The 20459-nt window shown below is 41.6% G+C and overlaps 2 protein-coding genes across 3 annotated transcripts in view; both read left to right on the top strand.

Annotated features, from left to right (window-relative positions):
* The window catches only part of LOC124117186, a 39090-nt gene extending 24738 nt beyond the window's left edge, over window positions 1-14352 (top strand). The window contains exons 12-19 of one of the 2 annotated variants that reach the window (XR_007220143.1): window positions 38-1663; window positions 3393-3498; window positions 3699-3726; window positions 6418-6482; window positions 6886-6937; window positions 7705-7886; window positions 11269-11358; window positions 13489-13600. Coding sequence is in view for 1 of the 2 variants with exons in the window: in XM_046478951.2 (XP_046334907.2) it covers window positions 38-1663; window positions 3393-3498; window positions 3699-3726; window positions 6418-6482; window positions 6886-6937; window positions 7705-7886; window positions 11269-11302; window positions 13489-13729 (2334 nt within the window). In the remaining variant the exon portion in view is untranslated. Of the gene's footprint in view, window positions 1-37; window positions 1664-3392; window positions 3499-3698; window positions 3727-6417; window positions 6483-6885; window positions 6938-7704; window positions 7887-11268; window positions 11359-13488 lie in introns of both variants that reach the window. The other variant, XM_046478951.2, reaches the window with a different exon arrangement.
* Window positions 14353-14450: 98 nt separating this feature from the next.
* The window catches only part of LOC124117143, a 31057-nt gene continuing 25048 nt past the window's right edge, over window positions 14451-20459 (top strand). Inside the window, exon 1 of the mRNA XM_048393534.1 lies at window positions 14451-19435. Coding sequence (XP_048249491.1) covers window positions 19361-19435 — 75 coding nt within the window. The 5' untranslated portion in view covers window positions 14451-19360. The remainder of the gene's footprint in view (window positions 19436-20459) is intronic.

Here is a 20459-nt window from a genome sequence, read left to right as displayed (position 1 = left end):
GAGAGTTCATGTGTGCATTTTTATTGTATTTTGTCAGGACATTTCCAAGAGAAGCTTCTTTGCTCCTGTCTCTGCTGACCACATATCCTACACTAAAGTCATCATCCAGCTGTTTGATATTTATTTCCGTAAACTGAGCAAGGAGCAGGTGAAGGCAGACTCGTATATTGAATGGGGAGAATCAGTTAAGCCTGGCAGACATATGACCCGTACAATTGATGCCAAAGGCCGTGGACAGAAATCTTATTCTTGGAGTTCGGAGTCCGATGAAGAAGTTACCATTCGTTTAGACAAATCTTCCGACGAGGGAGTTGAGAGCGGTGAAGGTCGTTTAAGAACGAAGTCACGGACAGGAGAAAGATCATTACGAGCAACTAAATCTCGGAAGGTAGTCCACAATAGTAATTCTCCTGATAGTCCGAAGAGCTCTGAGACAGATGTGAATGAACATAAACGTATACAGCCACGGCGGATCATCCCAACACGAAGAGATCCTCTAGATGCATCAAACGAGGACGAGGAGAGTCTTCCAGATATTGGAATCAGTTCAAGTGACAAACCCCCTGAAGCAGGCCAGTGTCGTTACAGTGAGGACACTCAGACAGACTCACCAGTCTACCCAACACTTGTACCCCAGACACTAGCCATGGAGGAGGACCTCTATATGGCTGACACAGAAACATTTGAGCCAGAGCTGACTGAAGTTCAAAGCAGGGACTCGGACAGTCCCATGGAAATTCAACCAAGGAAGACCATAGTGAACAGCCCAACTGAGATCCAGAAAAGGAGGACAATAAAAAGACCGGATGATGTGAAAGAAAGTGACAATTCTGATCTTGCCACAGAAATTCTGCGAAGGAGGTCGTTAAGAAAATCTAGTCCATCAACCGTGACCTGCTCTCAGGATACGAGAAGGGACAGTGTCAGCCTCAGCCCCAAACTTCCTGGAAGTCAGGCAAGTAGTGGGAGTAGAGAGTCAGGTTCTTTAATTAACTCTCAAGGGGAAATTAAATCTTTCCAAAAAGCAAGGCCAGGGAAGACAGGCACTTTTAATTTTGACATAGATGAAGAGGATTCCAAAGATTCAGATGTTGGAGGTTTTGTTACCAAGAGAAAGCCTCCAGTGAGCCCCAGGCAAGTTGTTGGTAGTTCCCTGTCAGTGTCTGAGAGAAGAACTCAAAGGGACGTACAGGACAAATCTGTCAGAGGTAAGGAAGAACCTACAATAGACATTGTGTCATCGGATTCCGATGAAGGGTCCCCCGGAAAGGAGAGACTTGCCTCTCCACATGAAAGCCCTATTCTCTCTGTACGGAGAAGCGGACACACATTCACTAGGAAGAAGCGTTCAAGCATGACAACCACCAGGCAAGAAGCTACTTTGGATGAGTTCTTCGGTAAAGACAATTCTGATTTTGTAACAAACAGGATTGGATTAAAAGTGAGGAATTTGAGTCCTGATTCTAAACAGCCTCCAAGGGCTTCAACATCAAAGGACAGAATCATTCCGATAATTTTAACAGACACTTATGAAAAGGAATCCACTTCTGCTGATAGTTCTCCAGTAAAAGCGAAGAGCTTGAGGAGTGAGTTGCACTTTGCTGACTCCGACGATTCTGGGGATGTAGTTCAGTCAGGACCAGAGCTGGACACAGAAGGAAAGGTAATAATTTTATATTTAGATTTTGATTGTTTGCCAATCACACCTATTGCCAAGGTTCCACTCCCAACATGGGAACTATGTGTGAAGCCTTCTCTCGTTTTTGTGCGTGTGTATCCTAGTTACCCCCGTTTGAAAAACAGGAGCATATAGCGACCACCATGTCCGTCCAAATCTCTTTCCGTTTCCAGAGCAGAACTCCTAAACCGTTGTATATTTCTTTTTGAAACTTGCTAAACAAATCTGTCTAGTGGTGCCTTTTGATGATTTCGGATTCATATTATTTTTCATACTTTTTGTGTGTTCATGATTATAAGTTGAACTTCACTGAAAATGAGACTTGTGCTCATTTCCAGAGCAGAATTCCAAAACCATTGAATATTTTCTAGATGGAACTTTACATACAGATCAGTCTAGTGGTGATTTGGTGCCTTTATATGATTTGGGATATTAAAACATTCTGAACAGCAATTTTTTTCTTCACTGAACAGAAGGTATCCAATGGCAATGAACTAAAAGTGGGGTATTAGTAGCCAAACTCGATTTCCAAAATGGACCAGACCACGGGAATATTTCATCTCCTGAATGATGACTCTTGTTTGATATTGCTGGAATATTTCAAAAAGTTGTGTCCAGCCATTTTGCTCTTTTTGTGTATAAAAGTACATTGGTGACACTTTATTGATTGATCAGTTTACAGAATAATCAACCAACCAGAGCCACAAGCAAAACAAAATATATAAGTTATTATTATTTGTCTCTTCTGAATTTTGGATGGAGTAGAAAAATGCACATACAACTACGAAATGTAACCAAAAGTATGTATTATTCTTTGAATAAAAGCATAGATGTACAGCCACTGGAAACACCTAATGAAGAGGACAATAATCTTTGCCTTGCTTAATAGTCATCCTACTCAGGCAATGTTCTGCCAACTAGGAACAAGAAGTCAGTATTTTATAGGGCTGGCTTAAAAGATCAATAATCGGAATTATCGTAGATGAGAAGAAATATTTACAATAATCAATATGAGTGAGTGAGTGAGTGATGTTTTACGCCACTTTTAGCAATATTCCAGCAATATCACGGCGGGGAACACCAGAAATGGGCTTCACACATTGTACCCATGTCGGGAATCAAACCCGGAGCTTCGGCGTGACGAGCTAACGCTTTAACCACTAGGCTACCCGACTGCCCCATAATCAATATGAAAATTGTGTCATCAATAATGTCTTACATAAACTATTGTAATGAAATACAGTGTGAAGTTGCTGAAGCAGACTTGTTTTTGTCCACTGCCAAAGACGGAAAGCAACTGAATCCACACATACATCTGTCACCACTCACCAGTGACGTGAAATAGGTTGTTTTGTCTCTGAGCTTTTTGTATATTTGCTGAAAGTCACTTCTTTGATATTAATCGATAATTGGTCAATATTTCGTTAACGGTAATCAATCTCTAAGATCTATATCGATAGCCAGTGCTAGTATTACCCAGGTTTAAGTTAGTATTGTAATGAAGCAAACCCTTGAAATAATAACGTGACTGGGACATGATTGAAGTTTAGGGATTTACTTTGGTGGTTGTTCAAGATCAAAAATATATATTTAAGATGTGAATGAGATTTATTCATTTTGAATACTCAGTTTTTCAGTCAGTGAATGGACAATATCATGAATTAAAGAATTTGTTGGTCTTTCAATGAATAACTTTTCACTTGTGTGTTCCTAGATCCAGTGCCCAATGTGTTCAAAGCTGTTCCGAGTTAACCTGATAGAGCGGCACGCCTCGGACTGCCTGGGTCAGCAGGAGGTGACGTCTACTACAGGAGATGATGGTATGCAATGTCAGTCTGCCACTTTACCCACGAGTCTATCACTTCACTAAGCAGGACTTTAGATATCTGGACACCTCACTAAATTTACTTTTGACCTACATTACCTTGCACACCTAACTCTCACTTTGAGACTAGGTATATCTATTTTATGACTAATAAACAGCTAAAATGATTTGTTTCATATCATATTTGTGTTTCAGGAAACCTGCAAGCTTCTACATCCACAAGGTAGGACATTCTTGTTGTGTCCCTAAATGAAATCCAGGTCCAATGAGGGCCCCAGAACCATATGCTATAAGCAGCCTACGAACATCGAGAGCATATAGCGACCACCAAGTCTGTCTGCCTGTCTTTCCATTTCCAGAACTATCCTAAACCGTTGTATATTTCTTGTTGAAACTTGCTATACAGATCAGTCTAGTGATGCTTTTTGATGATTTCGGACTCATATTATTTTTTTATACTTTTTATCCCCCGCCGCGCGAAAGCGCGAAGCGGGGGATATAGTATTCACGACCGTCCGTACGTCCGTCCGTACGTCCCACCTGTTTGTTGCCGCGATATCTCAAGAACTAAACACTGGATTGTCTTCATATTTGGAACTATGGTGTATATACAGACTCCGCAGACACCAGTCGGTTTTGGAGACCTTGACCCCATTTTCAAGGTCACCTGTCAGATTTGATCCCATTTTCAAGGTCACAGCAGACAAATCTGCTTTTAGAGTTGGAAAACGGTGTTGCCGCGATATCTCAAGAACTAAACACTGGATTGTCTTCATATTTGGAACTGTGGTGTATATACAGACTCCGCAGACACCAGTCGGTTTTGGTGACCTTGATCCCATTTTAAAGGTCACAGCAGGCAAATCTGCTTTTGGAGTTGGAAAACGGTGTTGCCGCGATATCTCAAGAACTAAACACTGGATTGTCTTCATATTTGGAACTGTGGTGTATATACAGACACCGCAGACACCAGTCGGTTTTGGTGACCTTGACCCCATTGTCAAGGTCACAGCAGGCAAATCTGCTTTTGGAGTTAGAAAACGGTGTTGCCGCGATATCTCAAGAACTAATCGCTGGATTGTCTTCATATTTGGAACTATAGTGTATATACAGACACCGCATACACCTGTCAGATTTGGTGACCTTGACCCCATTTTCAAGGTCACAGCAGGCAAATCTGTTTTTGGAGTTGGAAAACGGTGTTGCCACAATATCTCAAGAACTAATCGCTGGATTGTCTTCATATTTGGTAGTATGGTGTACAGGCGGGGGATATTTCGTCACTCTGTGACAAATACTTGTTTTGTTTGTTTTTATGACGATAAGTTGGACTTCACTGAAAACGAGACTAGTGCTCATTTCCGGAGCAGAACTCCAAAACTGTTGAATATTTCTAGATGGAACTTGCTATACAGATCAGTCTAGTGGTGAACAGGTGCCCTGTGATGATTTGGGATATTAAAAAATACTGAACAGCAATTTTTGTCTTTATTGAACAGAAGGTATCCAATGCAATGAACCAAAGTGGGGTATAAGCAGCCAAAATAAGATTTCCAAAATGCACCAGACCACGGGAATATTTCATCTCCTGATGCCATCATGGACATCAAGCCATGTTTTGCTGATGTCAGTAGTAGTATACCTGTAAAACTGTGCAGTCCTAGGGCTCAGGATTTCTAATGTAATGCAGTATTTGAGAGCATGATTTGGACTTTTGATGAGGTTACAATTAAAACAAACTCACACTGTTTTGGTATCAGGATATGATGTATGTTTGTCTTGGACTGGAATTAAGTCAAACACAGTAGCTTCATGGGCCCTCCGTAATTTCAGTGGGCAACATTTGAAACTCCATGTGACAATGGCACCGGCAAGAATGAACTTTGTTGACCCCATGGGGAATGTGGGGCAAGACCGTTCCCCATCACTTCATGCTTGTTGAAAGAGTTGACTACTGAGGATCTGATCATTCTGCTGTTGTTTTGTGCCCCATTGTTAATGACCCCCTTTCACTATGACCACGAATATCCCGAATCAGAAACTTTCAAAATTCTTGATGATTCGGCCAATAATAACTTTCGTGGCTAATCGGGTTGAAAAATATGAAGAATGCCAGGAATGGGTTATGAAACATGTACGTATTACAAGATAAATGAACGGATCATGCACAAATTGTTGATAAATCCTACGACTAAGTTACGAATATGCCAAATGTTGTTCTTACTTAATTCTTACATGATTTGTAGTTGACTGGGAACATTCGTGGCTGTTTCGGGATGTTTTCGGGTTGAGGACAAGAAATTGTGGGAGCCATGAATCGCTAAGAATAGCCAAGAATGCAAAAGAATCAATTATGAAGCTGTTACGGAACATAAAAAATAATTATGAATGGATTACGATACAGCCACCAAATTGCAATTCGGAGACCCTTCCACGAAAGTTTTTGAAAAAAACCAACAAACTTTCTTGCCTATTCGACGAACTGCCACAAACTGTACGAATGTTTGGGAATCAAGTAAGATTCATTTGAGAACGTCAAGAAATGATTGAGATTTATCTACGAACATGAAAAAGTTCCTATTCGGGGTGATTTGGGATATTCATGGTCGTAGTGAAATGGTTGCATAAGACTGGAGTATTGGCCCAGTACATTCTGTAATGACTGTAGTTGTACTGTACAAGACATGAATAACAGTGGGTCTAGCTAGACACCGGTTACAGATTGGGGAGTTCCCAACAGAAATCTAGAGCGACATGGTGTCTTCCCAGATATATTGTTTAATGTTTATTGTGTGCCCCAAGTACCCCATTGTGTGTCATGTGACCTGAGTGAGTGAATGTTGTTTGCCATGATGATACTATGCTGCAGAAAATGTCATTTATTTACTTATATCTTTAATTCTGAACTTCACAGATCTAGGCATCAGGAAAGTGACAAGGGAGACTACTCTGGCAGGACCAGAATTGCTAAGGAACAAGGTAACATACTAGCTATACATCAAGGCTCTCAAATCAAGTAATAATGATTGTTTAATGTGCCACAGTTAGTAAATTGTGACATTATAAGTAAATAATTCTTAAAAACAACAGAAAAACCATGACTATATTTATGAATGCAGTGAATCTTCCTTAGCTCCAACTTCATTCCAGGATATGTCACATGATACCATGCGACGCCATGATTCTGGCTGAATCAGTGGCGGCCCTTTCGTGTCTCAGAGTTGTGCTCTTCTTGTCTCAATCTGTAGATGACTCCATTGTTCCCCAGACATTGAAGTTCACTAGGTTCCACTGTTTCAGGGTACACTGTTAGGACAAACAAGTTGATGTACACCATCATCTGCTCTCCTCTGACAACAATGAATCTGTTTTGTCCTTTCAGGTGATGTTGTAGAAGAGCCAATACCAATCAGAGTTAAGCCAATTCTGCAAAGGTATGAATTAATGTTTGTCTCTCAGAAACTCCAGCGCACAATAAATCCCCCTCTCTTTGGGCAAAGGGGAAGTTGGTGATTTGGCTTGAAATGTCAAAGGCCTGGGTTCAGTCTACCACAATTGTGGGATCCACTGCAATGTTTGTGAAAAAGCCCACCACTATGATCAAATGATTTATTGCTTGGAGCTTCATCACTCCTCCTTTGTCATCCATACTCAGAATAACAACTAAGTTTCAATGTACAAAATATCAGTGCTTCACCAATACCCAAATAACTGTTGAATCAGGATTTGTCATTGGTCAGTTTTGACAAAGTGATTAGAGATGGAGTGAAACAAAATGGTTAAGTGTGTGAAAAGTGAGTTGGTAGTGACCACACCCAATACCATGCGCTGGCAAACTCCTCAGAAGTACATTGGGGTATTGGGGTAGCTAGCCAATGTTTGAATTTAGACTGATAGTAATGGGGTTCTTGTCATAGCCTTCATGTAAACAATTTAGGGGTCCCTAGATTCAAATATCACAGCTAACCTCAAAGACTCCAGGCCTCCCTTTTCTTTGTGTTTGAGGTTGAAGCCTTGGAAGCTCTCATTCAAATCCAGCATGATCACCATCACCATTTTCTTGTTTGCCTGAAGACCTAGGTCATTTCATCTCATGGACGGAGCCTATTTTACGTTTTCCCTCTGTTATTGCCCAGATACACCAGAAACATCATTCATCTAGGCTTATTCATTCCTTTATTTGAAATACATGTTTTTCCAGTCAGCATATGGAACAGTGCTGTGTTTGTAACATGCTGGTGAGACAAGACCTCATCGAGAAACACACAGAGCAGTGTATAGCAGACAGAATGCAGCAAGCAGAGAGAGGAGATCAGGATGTGCTTGACCTTGAACTTGAAGCTGATGAGCCAGATCGTAGAGCCACCCGGTCTAGAGGACGAGGTACTCAGATGTCTAGTTTTGAATCAACCTGGTGTCAGTTCAAGGACTTTAATCAGTGATTGGGTAACTTTTAGACTAATTGGGTATTGATTTGTCTTCTACTCTGCATGGCTCAGTGGATTTGGTTTTAGTTTTAGTCAATTTACAATATGCATGCTGCCTGAGTAGATGGGATATTCTCTCACAATATGTCCTTTTCTGTCTCCCTGCAATCATTCCCAGGAGTTTGCATCACGCAGACATATGCATCCAATACACACACATGTATAGAATGGATGCAGGATAAAAAGATGTTGCATCATGAGGGTTCCTATTGACAAGCAGTATATAGATCCTGTAATTGAAGTAAGTATCAAGTCTTACAATACAGAACACTACACCACTTCATCAATTTACAGAACCCTCATACTTCTTGTAAGGATCCTTGAAATTAATAATTGCGGGTCCCCTGGACCCCTAGTTTTGTAGATGAAGGTAAAACCCTGCATTCTAAAATGTCCCGTTAATAGTTTGAAGATTCCATTGATCTGAATCATACGTGCAAGCATTTCAAGGGCAGTGTGATTGCTTCAAAATTTGATACAACCTGACACATTTTTTGGACAATGTTAGGTATGATTGTGATCTGAGGTGACATTTGTTAGGTAAATGTGTAGAAAATAGTCATTAGGTTTCATGATCAGAATTATTTGTTTTTACTATCTTTATTCACCTTAGATCTGTCATGGAGTTTTGAAACAATGTGTGTGATGGAAAATCTTCATGGATTAAAAGTTCATAACTGTCCTTAAGATTGATGGAAGCAATGAGTTGGACACAAGTTTGGATTTTCACTACAATCCTTGTTAGAAGTACCTGTCATGCAGAAATGAAAATGAAAAATTCCTTGTAAAATGTTGTAGATACTGTATTTGACGTATAAGCGCCCACAGCTATATTTGCTAATATATTGGCTAGTGAACAATTCCAATTAGCACTGCTTCCAATTGATCAATGTACACAAGACTTATTTATTCGCGTATAATATGGACTTGTGTGTTATATGCACCCTTAATCATGTGCAAATAAATTCTGGAAAAATATATCTGTCGTACATAAACATTTCAGGCTGTCAGCATAAATCATGAAATTTATCTTTCAACTCTGTTTTTTGTTGTTGTTGTTTGTTTTTTTCACCAAAATAATATTCTAATAAGAGTACCCTATTCTTAATTTTGAGAGCGCCTGGGCGCTTATTACATCAAATACAGTAACTGAAATCAGTTTTAGATTTAAGCAGTCTTCAAGGTATGGAAGCTAACATTTGATCACTTCAAAATAATAGCATGGGTGATGTTTGCTGTGAAGTTCAGGAAGACTGCACCTGTGATGATGTCCAAGCACACTACCTTCAGGTTACTAGTTGGTCAACTAAAGGTCATTGTGACCTCTTCCAGTAGAGCCCATGGTGGTGCTGCAGCTGTCTGTGCCTTGTTTATGTCTTCTAACACGAGACCTGTTGGGATAGAATAGGTCCGTGATTGTAATCTGCTTGGCAGGTTCAGTGTCATGGTTGATGGTGTGTTTACGTACGCCAATTGCGTGGATCGTTGCTCATAACGTCAGTCACAGGATTGTCTGGTCTTGATTTGATCATTTACAGACAGCTGTGACAAAAGATGGAATATTGCTGTGGCGGCGTTGAACGACAAACACTACCACCATTCAAAGCAGGACCTAATATCATCAGACGGAAGTGCATTTGACTTTCTATTAACGAACTAACTTCTAACTAAATTAACTTCTTGGTTTTCAACTTGGAGGCAGGGGTGTCATAGAACCAGAAGTCATGTGCACATATGAACTATGTTAGCTAGCTGGAGGCATGTTTCTGTAATGTGATGGGTCTGTTTTCGTTTTTTGCATCTTATGCAATCTTTCAAGTGTTTGCCTACTGCAGTAGCCTGGAACCTGTTACACTGTATTAGTACTGCAACTTTCGTCATCTTTGGGCGTTACGAATGTCTTAGCACTACGATCATTGGGGTACAAGGGCTAGGGCTAAGAGATTAAACTGAGTAAGTGGTGACTTTGTAATCTGAAAGTGTCATCAATGCAGTAGTGCCCAGCAGTACTGACATCAGCGTTATATGGGATATGTTATATTCTGCATTAATAGGTATAGTTTTCAGAGCTCGAGATCAGCTGCATTTTTGCGTAAAATATGCATTAGATAAACTAATATGCATACAAATCAAAACCGCGTGTCAAATAGGCAACTAACTGTAAATACACTTTTTAAATAAAACTAATGTATATATTACACAACTGTAGATAAAATAGTTATATATCAGCCGATCACCAAATTCACCTACCAACAGTAACATTCGGAAAAGCTTCCATGACAAACAAATCGAATACTGATAGATTCCAATTGAAAAGCACATCAATGTATCTTCACCAGTCGCTGATTGGTGATTAAAAATTGGCACCTTTCTTACAATGCTAGGTTTTGCAAACTAAAATGGTTTCCTAAAGAGGGAACTGCAAGCAGACGCAGATGGGTATACTACTATTCAGTTAGTTTAGATTGATTTACAGGGTTTATTATGAAACAAGTTAAAATTCCCAAATGTCAACAAACATGTTGGTAAAAAACTTGAATACCCTCTACAAATTGTGTTTACCCAGTCCATATCAAACCCCTGGGTAAAATACCCAAATAACCAAAAGCTAGAGCTCCATGGTTTGTGTGCGACCTATAACTTCAAAACTATGACATGGATTCATTTCAAACTTGCTAAACACTTTTTATACCTATAGGAGAGTTTGTGCAAAGTGCAAAGTTTGATTTCAATGTATGGATTTTCTATAAAAAAATCAGGGGTGGTTGGGTAGCCTAGTGGTTAAAGCATTTGCTCGTCACAACGAAGACCCAGGTTAGATTCCAAACATGAGTACAATGTTTGAAGCCCATTTCTGGTGTCCCCCGCCGTGATATTGCTGGAGTATTGATAAAAGCGGCATAAAACCATACTCGCTCACTCACTAAAAATAAAATCAGCTTTTCTTTTCTCTTCTTTTTGCTGAGAATTTCTTTACTTAAACATTTGTGCTACCTAAAAAAAATATTGCTTTTTTTTCATGTTTTGAACTTAGAAAGATGTTGGAGTCGAAGTCGGGGGTATTAGTGAGCCCTGATCACTTATTGTCTTGGTTATTATGGCTTAATGTGAGAATGTTGTGTAACCATAATGATTTATGAATTGGTTGTGCAAATGAATGAGAGGACACTAAGAGTTTGCCTCAAGTTATTTGCTTATTTTGGTCACTGGTGTAACCTCAGCAAGCACCAGCATGATGATCAGTGAAGCAGCCATGACACATTGTGTTTCTGTTGCAGGGCACCAAACTCCGTCAGGGATGCGACCAAACATGTAAGAAGACATTTGATTTATTTGCCAATTTTGATAGCAACAACAAGCCTTATTCCGTAAGTACTGTACACCTCTTGGTGTTGCACCATGGAAGCCAATTCTGCTGATGTTAGAGGCGACTAGGTAGATGAAAGGACCTCTTTAGAATAAGCCTGTGGTAATTTCAGAAATTCACTTTGAGTATGTCCAAAACATAATTTGTGGGTGTTTGTCAAAATATATGTTTGACCAGAGACCATATACCGTACAGTAGATTATCATTAACGATCACTGCCACGCCCATTGGTGTAATTGATGCATTGGGATGCCACAGCACATGTGCAGATGCTCTTATCTGAGGAATTCCATAGTCTAGTAAACAATCTTGCGAAATGCTTGAATGCTGAGAATTAATTCTCTTTGCTGATTTTTCGATTATTGGGCTAAGAGCAGTCAAAAAACCATTTTATCCCTTCAGGGTAACAAAACAGAAGATAAATAACAAACTTGTTCTATGAAAATGTGATGATTGCGAGAAAACATCACTAGACATGATGATTTACCATTTCAATGATATTTCTTGTTCTGCTAGGCATTGTTTTCTATGCAGAGATTCAGATTACCATGCATGAGTATTTGTCTTGTAAACTAAGCCAGAAATAGCAATCAGCTGTAAGCATGTTTTCTCCCAGATTGACCGGAGACTCAGTTAAAAAGTACCCCAAATATAATTTGAAGGTATTTTTGATAACAAACAGCAGATATTGTTTGACATGTAATAGACTATTCCTGATTTTGAGTTATTTTGCAATTCATTGTTCTCATCTGAGCTAAATGGACTGTACAAAGAAATATAATAAATCTTCCGGTTGACTCCAGTAACTAAGGACTTAGTTACATATTTAATGGAGTAATTTGTACTGGAAAATGGATAAATTGTGAAATTCTCACAGGCCACCATTTTCTTTTTGTAAGATTGAACAATGATATGTGGTACGATTTTTCCGTTTGTTAATTTGCAAGAATGTCAACGTATACATATAGTTACTTATATGTCCTTTAACTCAATGTTTGTAAATATGTAAAACGGTGAACAGCTGATTAGTTTATTCACGAAAACCTCGCATGTAAATCTTTGAGTCTGAAGTGAAAGTGCCACTTGGTCTTAGATGGCAATGATCAGTCTCCAACAAGCCTGTCTCATAGTATATGGGACCCATGAAGATTCCGGGGTAGAATAGGTCTTCAGCAACCAATGCTTGCCGTAAAAGGTGACTCTGCTTGTCGTAAAAGGTGACTAATGGGATCGGGTGGTCAGGCTCGCTGACTGATGCATGTCATCAATCCCAATTGCGTGGATTGATGCTCATGATATTAATCACTGGATTGTCTGGTCCAGACTCGATTATTTAAAGACTGCCGTCATGTAGCTGGAATATTGCTGAGTGCGGCGTTAAACAACAAACAAACAAACAAAAAACATAGTATATGGTCTCTGGTTTGACTTTGGTTTTGTTGTTTAAATGACTCTCTTATCAGACATCAACTGTTAACTCACTATGGACAAAAGATTTGTGTTTTCCTGAGCCTCTTTAGCAGAAATTGACTGCATCTCTAAAAGGTGCCCAGTGGGGTATGGGAGGCCCAGTCGTCTAAGGCACCGCCATTCCCTGTGCAGAGTTGCATCCCTTGGGCACGCCAGAAACCTATGATTGTGGGTTTGAATCCCAGTTCGCCCCGATTATGTTTCTAGGTTGTCAGCACCATACTCATGCTCGTGGATTTCACCGAAGTTGTAAACGTCTGAGACATGCATCATTTCAGGTTTTCCTAACACATTAAGCTGACACGCCGTGATATAACTGGAATACTGTTAAAAGCGGCGTTAAACCCAACTCACTCACTCACGCAGGGACCCAAATGACCTGTTGAGAATTACGTCATACAGGGATTCATTTGTTGTGGGTCTGGATCCCAACTTGGACCTGATCATGACATAAGGTGTGTCAGCACCATCTATACCCATGCTCTTGGGTATCACCACGGTTATAGTTGTCAGCAACCTGCATTTGCCTTTGCTCCACATCGGGTTATTACAGGCTGACATCATACAGCTTGAATATTGCCGAGTGTGGTGCTTAACAACACTCACTCACTCACTCCAGACCAACGGTCCCTCTTTAAATCCGATTCCTTGACACTTCCAGAAAGCATCGCCTTTTGGACGAGGAAGCAGATTCTCTGTCCAGTGAGACGTCCGACAACCATGACCCCGACTGGACAGCAGCGTCCACAACAACGGAGGTGGAGTCGGAATCACCAATGAAGTTCAAGAAGATATCCCAGTTAGACGAGGCGGAATTGGACTTCAAGAACCAGTTTAAGTCCAAGGCTGGAGGCAGAGGTGGTAAAAGGGGTGGCGCCTCCCGGGGAAGAGGAAGGAAGTGATACATGGACTTACACAAGGACCCTGGTTGTCTGGAAACCTTGCTTCTCTGGACAATCATGTTGGTAATAGATAAATATAACATAACCTGTATGCATGATTCATTACTCCAGACGACTTCACTGGAAACAGGATATTTTTTACCAATCCTGCATTACTCCTTAATGCATTCACTGCTTACTTACGACAACTAGAAGGACAGCGCTGCGAAGGTCCTGGGTGAAGAAATAAAGTTGTTGTTCTCAAGTCCCAATCAGTGGCCTTCCGTCGCTGTCCTGTGACCTTGATGACACCTAAGGTCATCTCCACATCACTGCTTGTCGCAGCACAGCTAGGACGTGTCCAAGCGGAGCTCTCCTTTTGGATTAATTTTAGACCTTCAGTTTGTCTACAATCTTAAAAATTGATCTGCGATGGGTGATGTATTCTTTTCATATTACTTTCACCATGTTGTGTAGTTTTATGTGAATTAATTAGGCGTGAAAAGACTCTTGTCTTTTTTCCCGCCAAAATATTGTTGTTCGCCGCCATTTTGAATTGTGTTACAATCGTTTGCCTGCCAAGGTAGTCATATTGTTTACAATTCTCAGCTACGTATGTATAACATATTCTTATGTTTTTAAATACTACTAGCTTTGGCGTAACAGTGAGTTGCGTATACTAAAATTATTGTATACTTTTTCAACTCGTTAAAAATATGGTTGTCGATAGATTAATATCAAATCTACGGCTTTCTTCCAGTCCCGCTTCATCAACAATTCTTTTATTGCGTACCTATGTTTATGCGATTAAATAGTTTTTTGTTGGTATTTTTGGTTTAACATTGAGTTGCGTATATGAACTTTGTATACTCTTGCAACTCGTAGTTTTTGCCGATAGATTATTGTTCAATTCTATGGCATTCTTCCAGTACCGCCTCATCAACAATGGCATAATTGTGTAACTTATGGTACTAATTGTCGTGGGAAAAATCTTACAAAGATTATCATCCACGTTGTTTGGTTTGCGCGCAGATGTGCTCTCCAAACCCTAAATGAAAATATAAATACCCTTGGTTTACATTGAGTTGCGCATACAAAAATATTGTATACCCTTGCAACTCATAAATTTGCCGATAGATTAGTGTTCAAATTCTTCGGCACTCTTCCAGTATTTTCTCATCAACAAGGGTTTAATTGCGTAACTACCTTTGAGCATTGTACTAATTGTCGTGGAAAAAAACTTACAAAGTTTATCATCCACGTTGGTTGGTTTGCGCGCGGATGTGCTCTCCAATCTCTAAATGTAAATAGCCTTGGTTTACATTGAATTGCGTATATAAAAATATTGTATACCCTTGCAATTCGTATTTTTGCCGATAGATTACTGTTCAATTCTACGGTATTCTTTCAGTACCATTTCTTCAATGGGTTAATTGCATAACTTATGTTTGCGTGGTGTACATATTGTCGTGGAATAATCGCCCAAAGCTCTTTATCCACGGTCATAGGCATGCACGTAGATGTGCTCGCCAAAATTCAAAATGTAATTTTTGTGTAAATCTCTAATCCAACGAGTTTACTATATAAAAGCAGATTACTCACAATCATATTTTGCAGTTATTCCGTCGTGAGACGAGAGGAATGTCACTATCGCAGAATAGCGAATGACATATGGTTCTGTCATTACCACCCAACCGTTATTATCGGCAGGTATTATGACGCCTGTGATTGCAGAAGTACACCATCCACCGAAATCAACAATACCGGAGGATTTTGTGAGTATCGTAACTGCTCCTATTTTTTCAGCCGCCGGACACTTCCAGATATGTTAATCTGTGACGTCGGCGACAGCACCAGCACCAGCGTATCGAGATGCTATGATGGGGGTAGATTAGACTTTGAGCTTTGTGTCTGATTTATCTGCGCCGAGCGCAGCACTTGACTACAACCCAAGCACTTCTATTACGCAAGCGGCACACAATCAGCTTAGCGCTGTTCCAACATATCCAGCATAGACCTGCGCCGAGCGCAGCGTCTGACTGATACCCAAGCGCTCCTATCACGCAAGTGACGCACGATCAGCTTAACGCTGTTCCAACATATGCAGCATAGACCTGCGCCGAGCGCAGCGTCTGACTGCTACCCAAAGCGCTCCTATTACGCAAACGTCGCACGATCAGCTTAGTGCTGTTCCAACATTCCAGACCTGCGCTGAGCGCAGCGTCTGCGTACCAATCAAGGTCTCTACAATGACGTTAGCCCAAGGCTTACAGTGTACTCGGTTACGTAACCGGCACATGATCAGCTTAGCACATGATCAGCTTAGCACATGATCAGCTTAGCACATGTACCCGATTGGGAAGCACACCATCTCGTGTCAGTAACGCCTTCCCCTGATAACAGGGTAAATAAGAGGGACACCACGAGGTCATTAGAGGAAGACTTCTCCAAAACTCACATTTGCTCCGTGATTTAAGCGACCAATATCGTCAATGTTTGCAGTGGATCAGAATCTATTAGAGGATAACCATATCTGATTAGATCACTTCCAAACTATGGTGTTTTTCCTACAGCGTCAGTTTGACCACAGGAAAATTCATCTTGAGACCGTTCTGACGGAGATTACCGTTACACCCAAGACTTTATAGCGTTTCCAACTGAGATGCTGGTTTCAAGGGCAGTCTATTACTTCAACCTTGGTCATCTACTCCCCTGTTCAACGAACAGATCGCAGACACGCACGTCAAGTTCCCAAAAAGCTTGGAAAGTCCAAGCGGGCTGGCAAGTCAGGGAATTATAAGCCTAGACGCGCGTTTCTCAGGGAAGACCAGCATTCCCTTACTGAGAAAGGGAGTGGCAGAGACAAGTCTCAAGGACGATTTCGTACTTATCGCACTATATCATGGTGTCCGTATAAGGGTAGAGATAACCCCACCGTTGACCACAGTTTGATTGGGAAAATCCAACATAGACATACTGTTGGTAAGAAGAGCTGTAGAGTGGGTTCACAACCCAGTCTTTACTCCGGGGTTTTATCCTCACACGTACCTGGTACTCATGAAGGACCCAGACAAGATGAGAATGATCCACAATCTCTGTGTTCAACGAACGTTTGATTCTTCATCAGTCTCGACTATCCATCCCAACCGTAGACTTTTCAGGTCCAGTTCATTGGGGTTCACTACCAATGGTAGTATTTCCCATTTGACATGTCAGTGACACTTATGGCTATTTACAGGAGTAATGAAGCCAATAACTATCTACACGTGACGAACACTTGGTTCGAGTCGTAGATGGAGGGCGATCTACTGTATCATCAACACATGTCAATAACTGGGATAGACAATCAACGAGGCGAAGTCGGGAGTATTCTCCTTCCTATTGACTTCAGTTCATAGGAGACCTGTTTAAGACAGACCAGGATATCCTATCTGTACCGAGGGACAGATGGCACAAGTTTCTACTTCTTTTGTCATCTACTCTACACCAACCACACACACTTCGCCAGTGGCAAGTGTTGCTAGGGTTAATCACCTCGGCACAGGAGTTAACTAGCATGGGCCGCTTACAACTGCGACCAATTCATTTTTTTCCTGAACCCTTACATCAGGAGTCAGGATCCACTCAAGGCCATCACTCTACCGACTAAGCTAGAGCCTTGCCTCAATTTGTGGCGCTGAATGTCTGCGGAGTCTGTTTATTCGGGTTTTCCCCGAATACACACCTGTTTGTGGACGTCCCCTTTCAGGGGTGGAGTCTTCACTTACAAGACCAGATAAGCTCAGGGCTATGGCCCGGCGCACAATGGAAGTGGCACATAAACAACTTGGAGTTGGAAGCTTTAATTCTGGCTATATCACATTGGCAGAATCAACTACAGTTAGCCCGACTCGCTATATCCACAGACAACAGCACTGCGGTGTGGTGCCTGTGCAATCGGGGAACAACACACTCCCACTCTCCACTTCTAAGGACATTCAGATTTCTTCCATCTTGTGGATCGGCTGTGACTAAGGTTCATAGTTCAGCACATCCCCGGATGTAGAAACATACTGGCCAATACTTTATCACGTCCAGACAGGGTGGCTCCCACCGAGTGGAAATTTCTCACAGAAGCATTCCAGTTACTGCTTCAGGAATTCAGGCAACCAAACATTGACTTGTTTATTACTTGCCTAGGCCACCAACTCATGACGTATATCTCCCCGTTGCCGGATCCGCAGACTTGGGCGGTGGACGAGTTCAGTATCACTTGGGAAGGGCAAAGAACTTACACTCTTCTGCCACCACTTTTACTTCCAAAGGTGCTACAGGGGATCAAGGCGACAAGGTATCTCGATCTCTCCTTTGGTCGCACCCTGGTAACCGGCGAGAGGGTAGTTCGTCAAGCGCGGAAAAATCTAAAACGATTCACTTCCCCTCTCACAGTGGTCCAACCTACTCATCCACCCTCAACAGAAAATTGCCTCACCCAACGTCTGCACGCATGGTTCGTCTTTAAAAGGCGTTTAAGTGCGGAGGGTTATTTCGACACGGGCAGCAAAGCTATAGCTTTAGTTCATCGTTACTCTCCCAGAGACGACGATGACAAGTGGGGATCACTTGAGACTTTTTACAGGGAAGAAAAGAAACAAGACCCTACGATTGCGTCACAATTCCTAGAGGAATACCTCCTACATTGCGTACCCAAAAACACTTGGAAGGTAGCACCATTACTACGTAATTGGCTGCAATTATCTTAGTGTTGGCCGTTTCCGGAAAATCACAGTGTGATTAAGGTCACGGAACTACAGGCCATATTATGCTCATTCAGGTTTGAGGATCAGAAGGCCAAGTTCCAGCCACCTGATTGGGACTTGAACGTGGTACTTCGAGGTTTGCGAGGGCCCCCTTCGAGCCCCTCATTGCATCCTCATTTTCAAGCTCCTTCCCAGCACGTGACACCTTCGTTACACTCTCGGTATAGTATAGAGAGCTCCGCGAACGTGCTATCGCTGTGAGGAGCTTGGACATCACCAAGGAAACAATGGTTTCTCTTGGCATTAGCAATGGCGGTACGGGTGAGCGAACTACATGTGATCGACTCAACCCGGATCCGTTTTGAGCATGGGACGCACGGAACGGGACATCAAGGGTTATGCTGGGATTTTATTGCTAAAATCTACTACCAGGCCAACCCGACCGTTCCTTCACCATCCCACCGATATCGACTATTGTGGGAATCGTACATGGTGAAGTTCTCCTGGGCTCGGTGCGAGCAGTTCGAGTTTTCATTCGACGCTCCAAGACTAGGCGTGGTTCGTCCACGACAGAAGTTAGTCGCATAATCGCAAACACCATATCTCTATGGTTACGCGCAGTAATCCTTCAGGCCTACGAGATCATCAAACGGAACTCGCCAAGAGCGAAGTACCCTCAAGATCTCAAGGTGTCAGCCTTACCAGGGCTCAACACGGCAATTGTGGTTTTGGAATAATCGCGGAAGGATATTTCTGGAGATTCGACACATATTTTCGTTAGTCATAACCTCCGCGTTGGGGCTCTCGAGGATGTCGAAGACGTTCGAAGTTTGGCCCTCTGGTTGTTATCCTGCAGATTGCCAACCCCTGACGCAAATAATGAATTCGTCCTATACAGAGCCAGTCAACTTCCATGTGCAGTCACTCAGTCGCCACCAGTGGAAGAATATTAGACAATCTTGTTTGTCAGCGACGGCTCTATGACGCAGTAAGTAAAGAATTAGCTGAATAGCTATTATTTTCTTTATTACTAAGCATGTATAGGGAATTTCTCTTTAATTCCTATGTTCAATGTTTTTGATTTTTGAACAACCCTACCGTAATGGCGTTTTTGTCTGAACTTTTCCGCTTCACGGTTTATCGACCAAATGGGGTCGTATTGCAGGGTGTGAATTATTGAGGTTTCTGTATTCTGAAAGTTTACCCACTTCCAAACCGTCCGATACAGATGCATTAAGGAGTAATGCAGGATAAGTAAAAAATTTAGTAAAATCTAAATATTTTTTACATTTGTATACTTATCCTGCATTACTACGCTTAAGGCCCACCCGTCGTTAGACTTGCCTCCCCACTTTGGCTTCAGAAACCTCAAAAGTATGTTTTTCTAAGAGCTTGGGCGACAGGCAGTGATGTGAAGATGACCTTAGGTGTCATCAAGGTCACAGGACAGCGACGGAAGGCCACTGATTGGGACTGACAACTTTATTTGTTCACCCAGGACCTTCGCAGCGCTGTCCTTCTAGTTGTCGTAAGTAAGCAGTGAATGCATTAAGGAGTAATGCAGGATAAGTATACAAATGTAAAAAATATTTAGATTTTACTAATATTTGTATTGTCAGAATTTCTCTGTCAGTCGTTTGTCATTTTTGTGATATAATCAAGCGTAGATTAATACAATGATGGGTAAATAATATAGGACAAACCATATGTAGCCTTATTATGGAAACGGTATTGTGAACTGGATATGCTGAATTGTTTGTCGACATGCATGTGGACCGAAAATAATCACATTATGGACCACCACACCACACCAAACCACACCACACCAACACCAACACCAGCCCCCGCCCCCGCCCCCGCCACCAACACCAGCCCCCGACCCCGACCCCACCCCACCCCACCCCACCCCACCCCACCCCACCCCACCCAAAAAAACAACACATTTATTAGGACAATTAGTTAGACGTGTTTTAAGGGATAATAAGTTCGAAAGGCATGACAATTTGTTGATT

This window comes from Haliotis rufescens, unplaced genomic scaffold (assembly GCF_023055435.1).
Source record: "Haliotis rufescens isolate VD_foot unplaced genomic scaffold, xgHalRufe1.0.p SCAF_12, whole genome shotgun sequence".
NCBI lineage: Eukaryota > Metazoa > Mollusca > Gastropoda > Lepetellida > Haliotidae > Haliotis > Haliotis rufescens.
The sequence above is the reverse complement of the archived record's forward strand: the minus strand, read 5'-3'. Positions and strand labels throughout refer to the sequence as shown.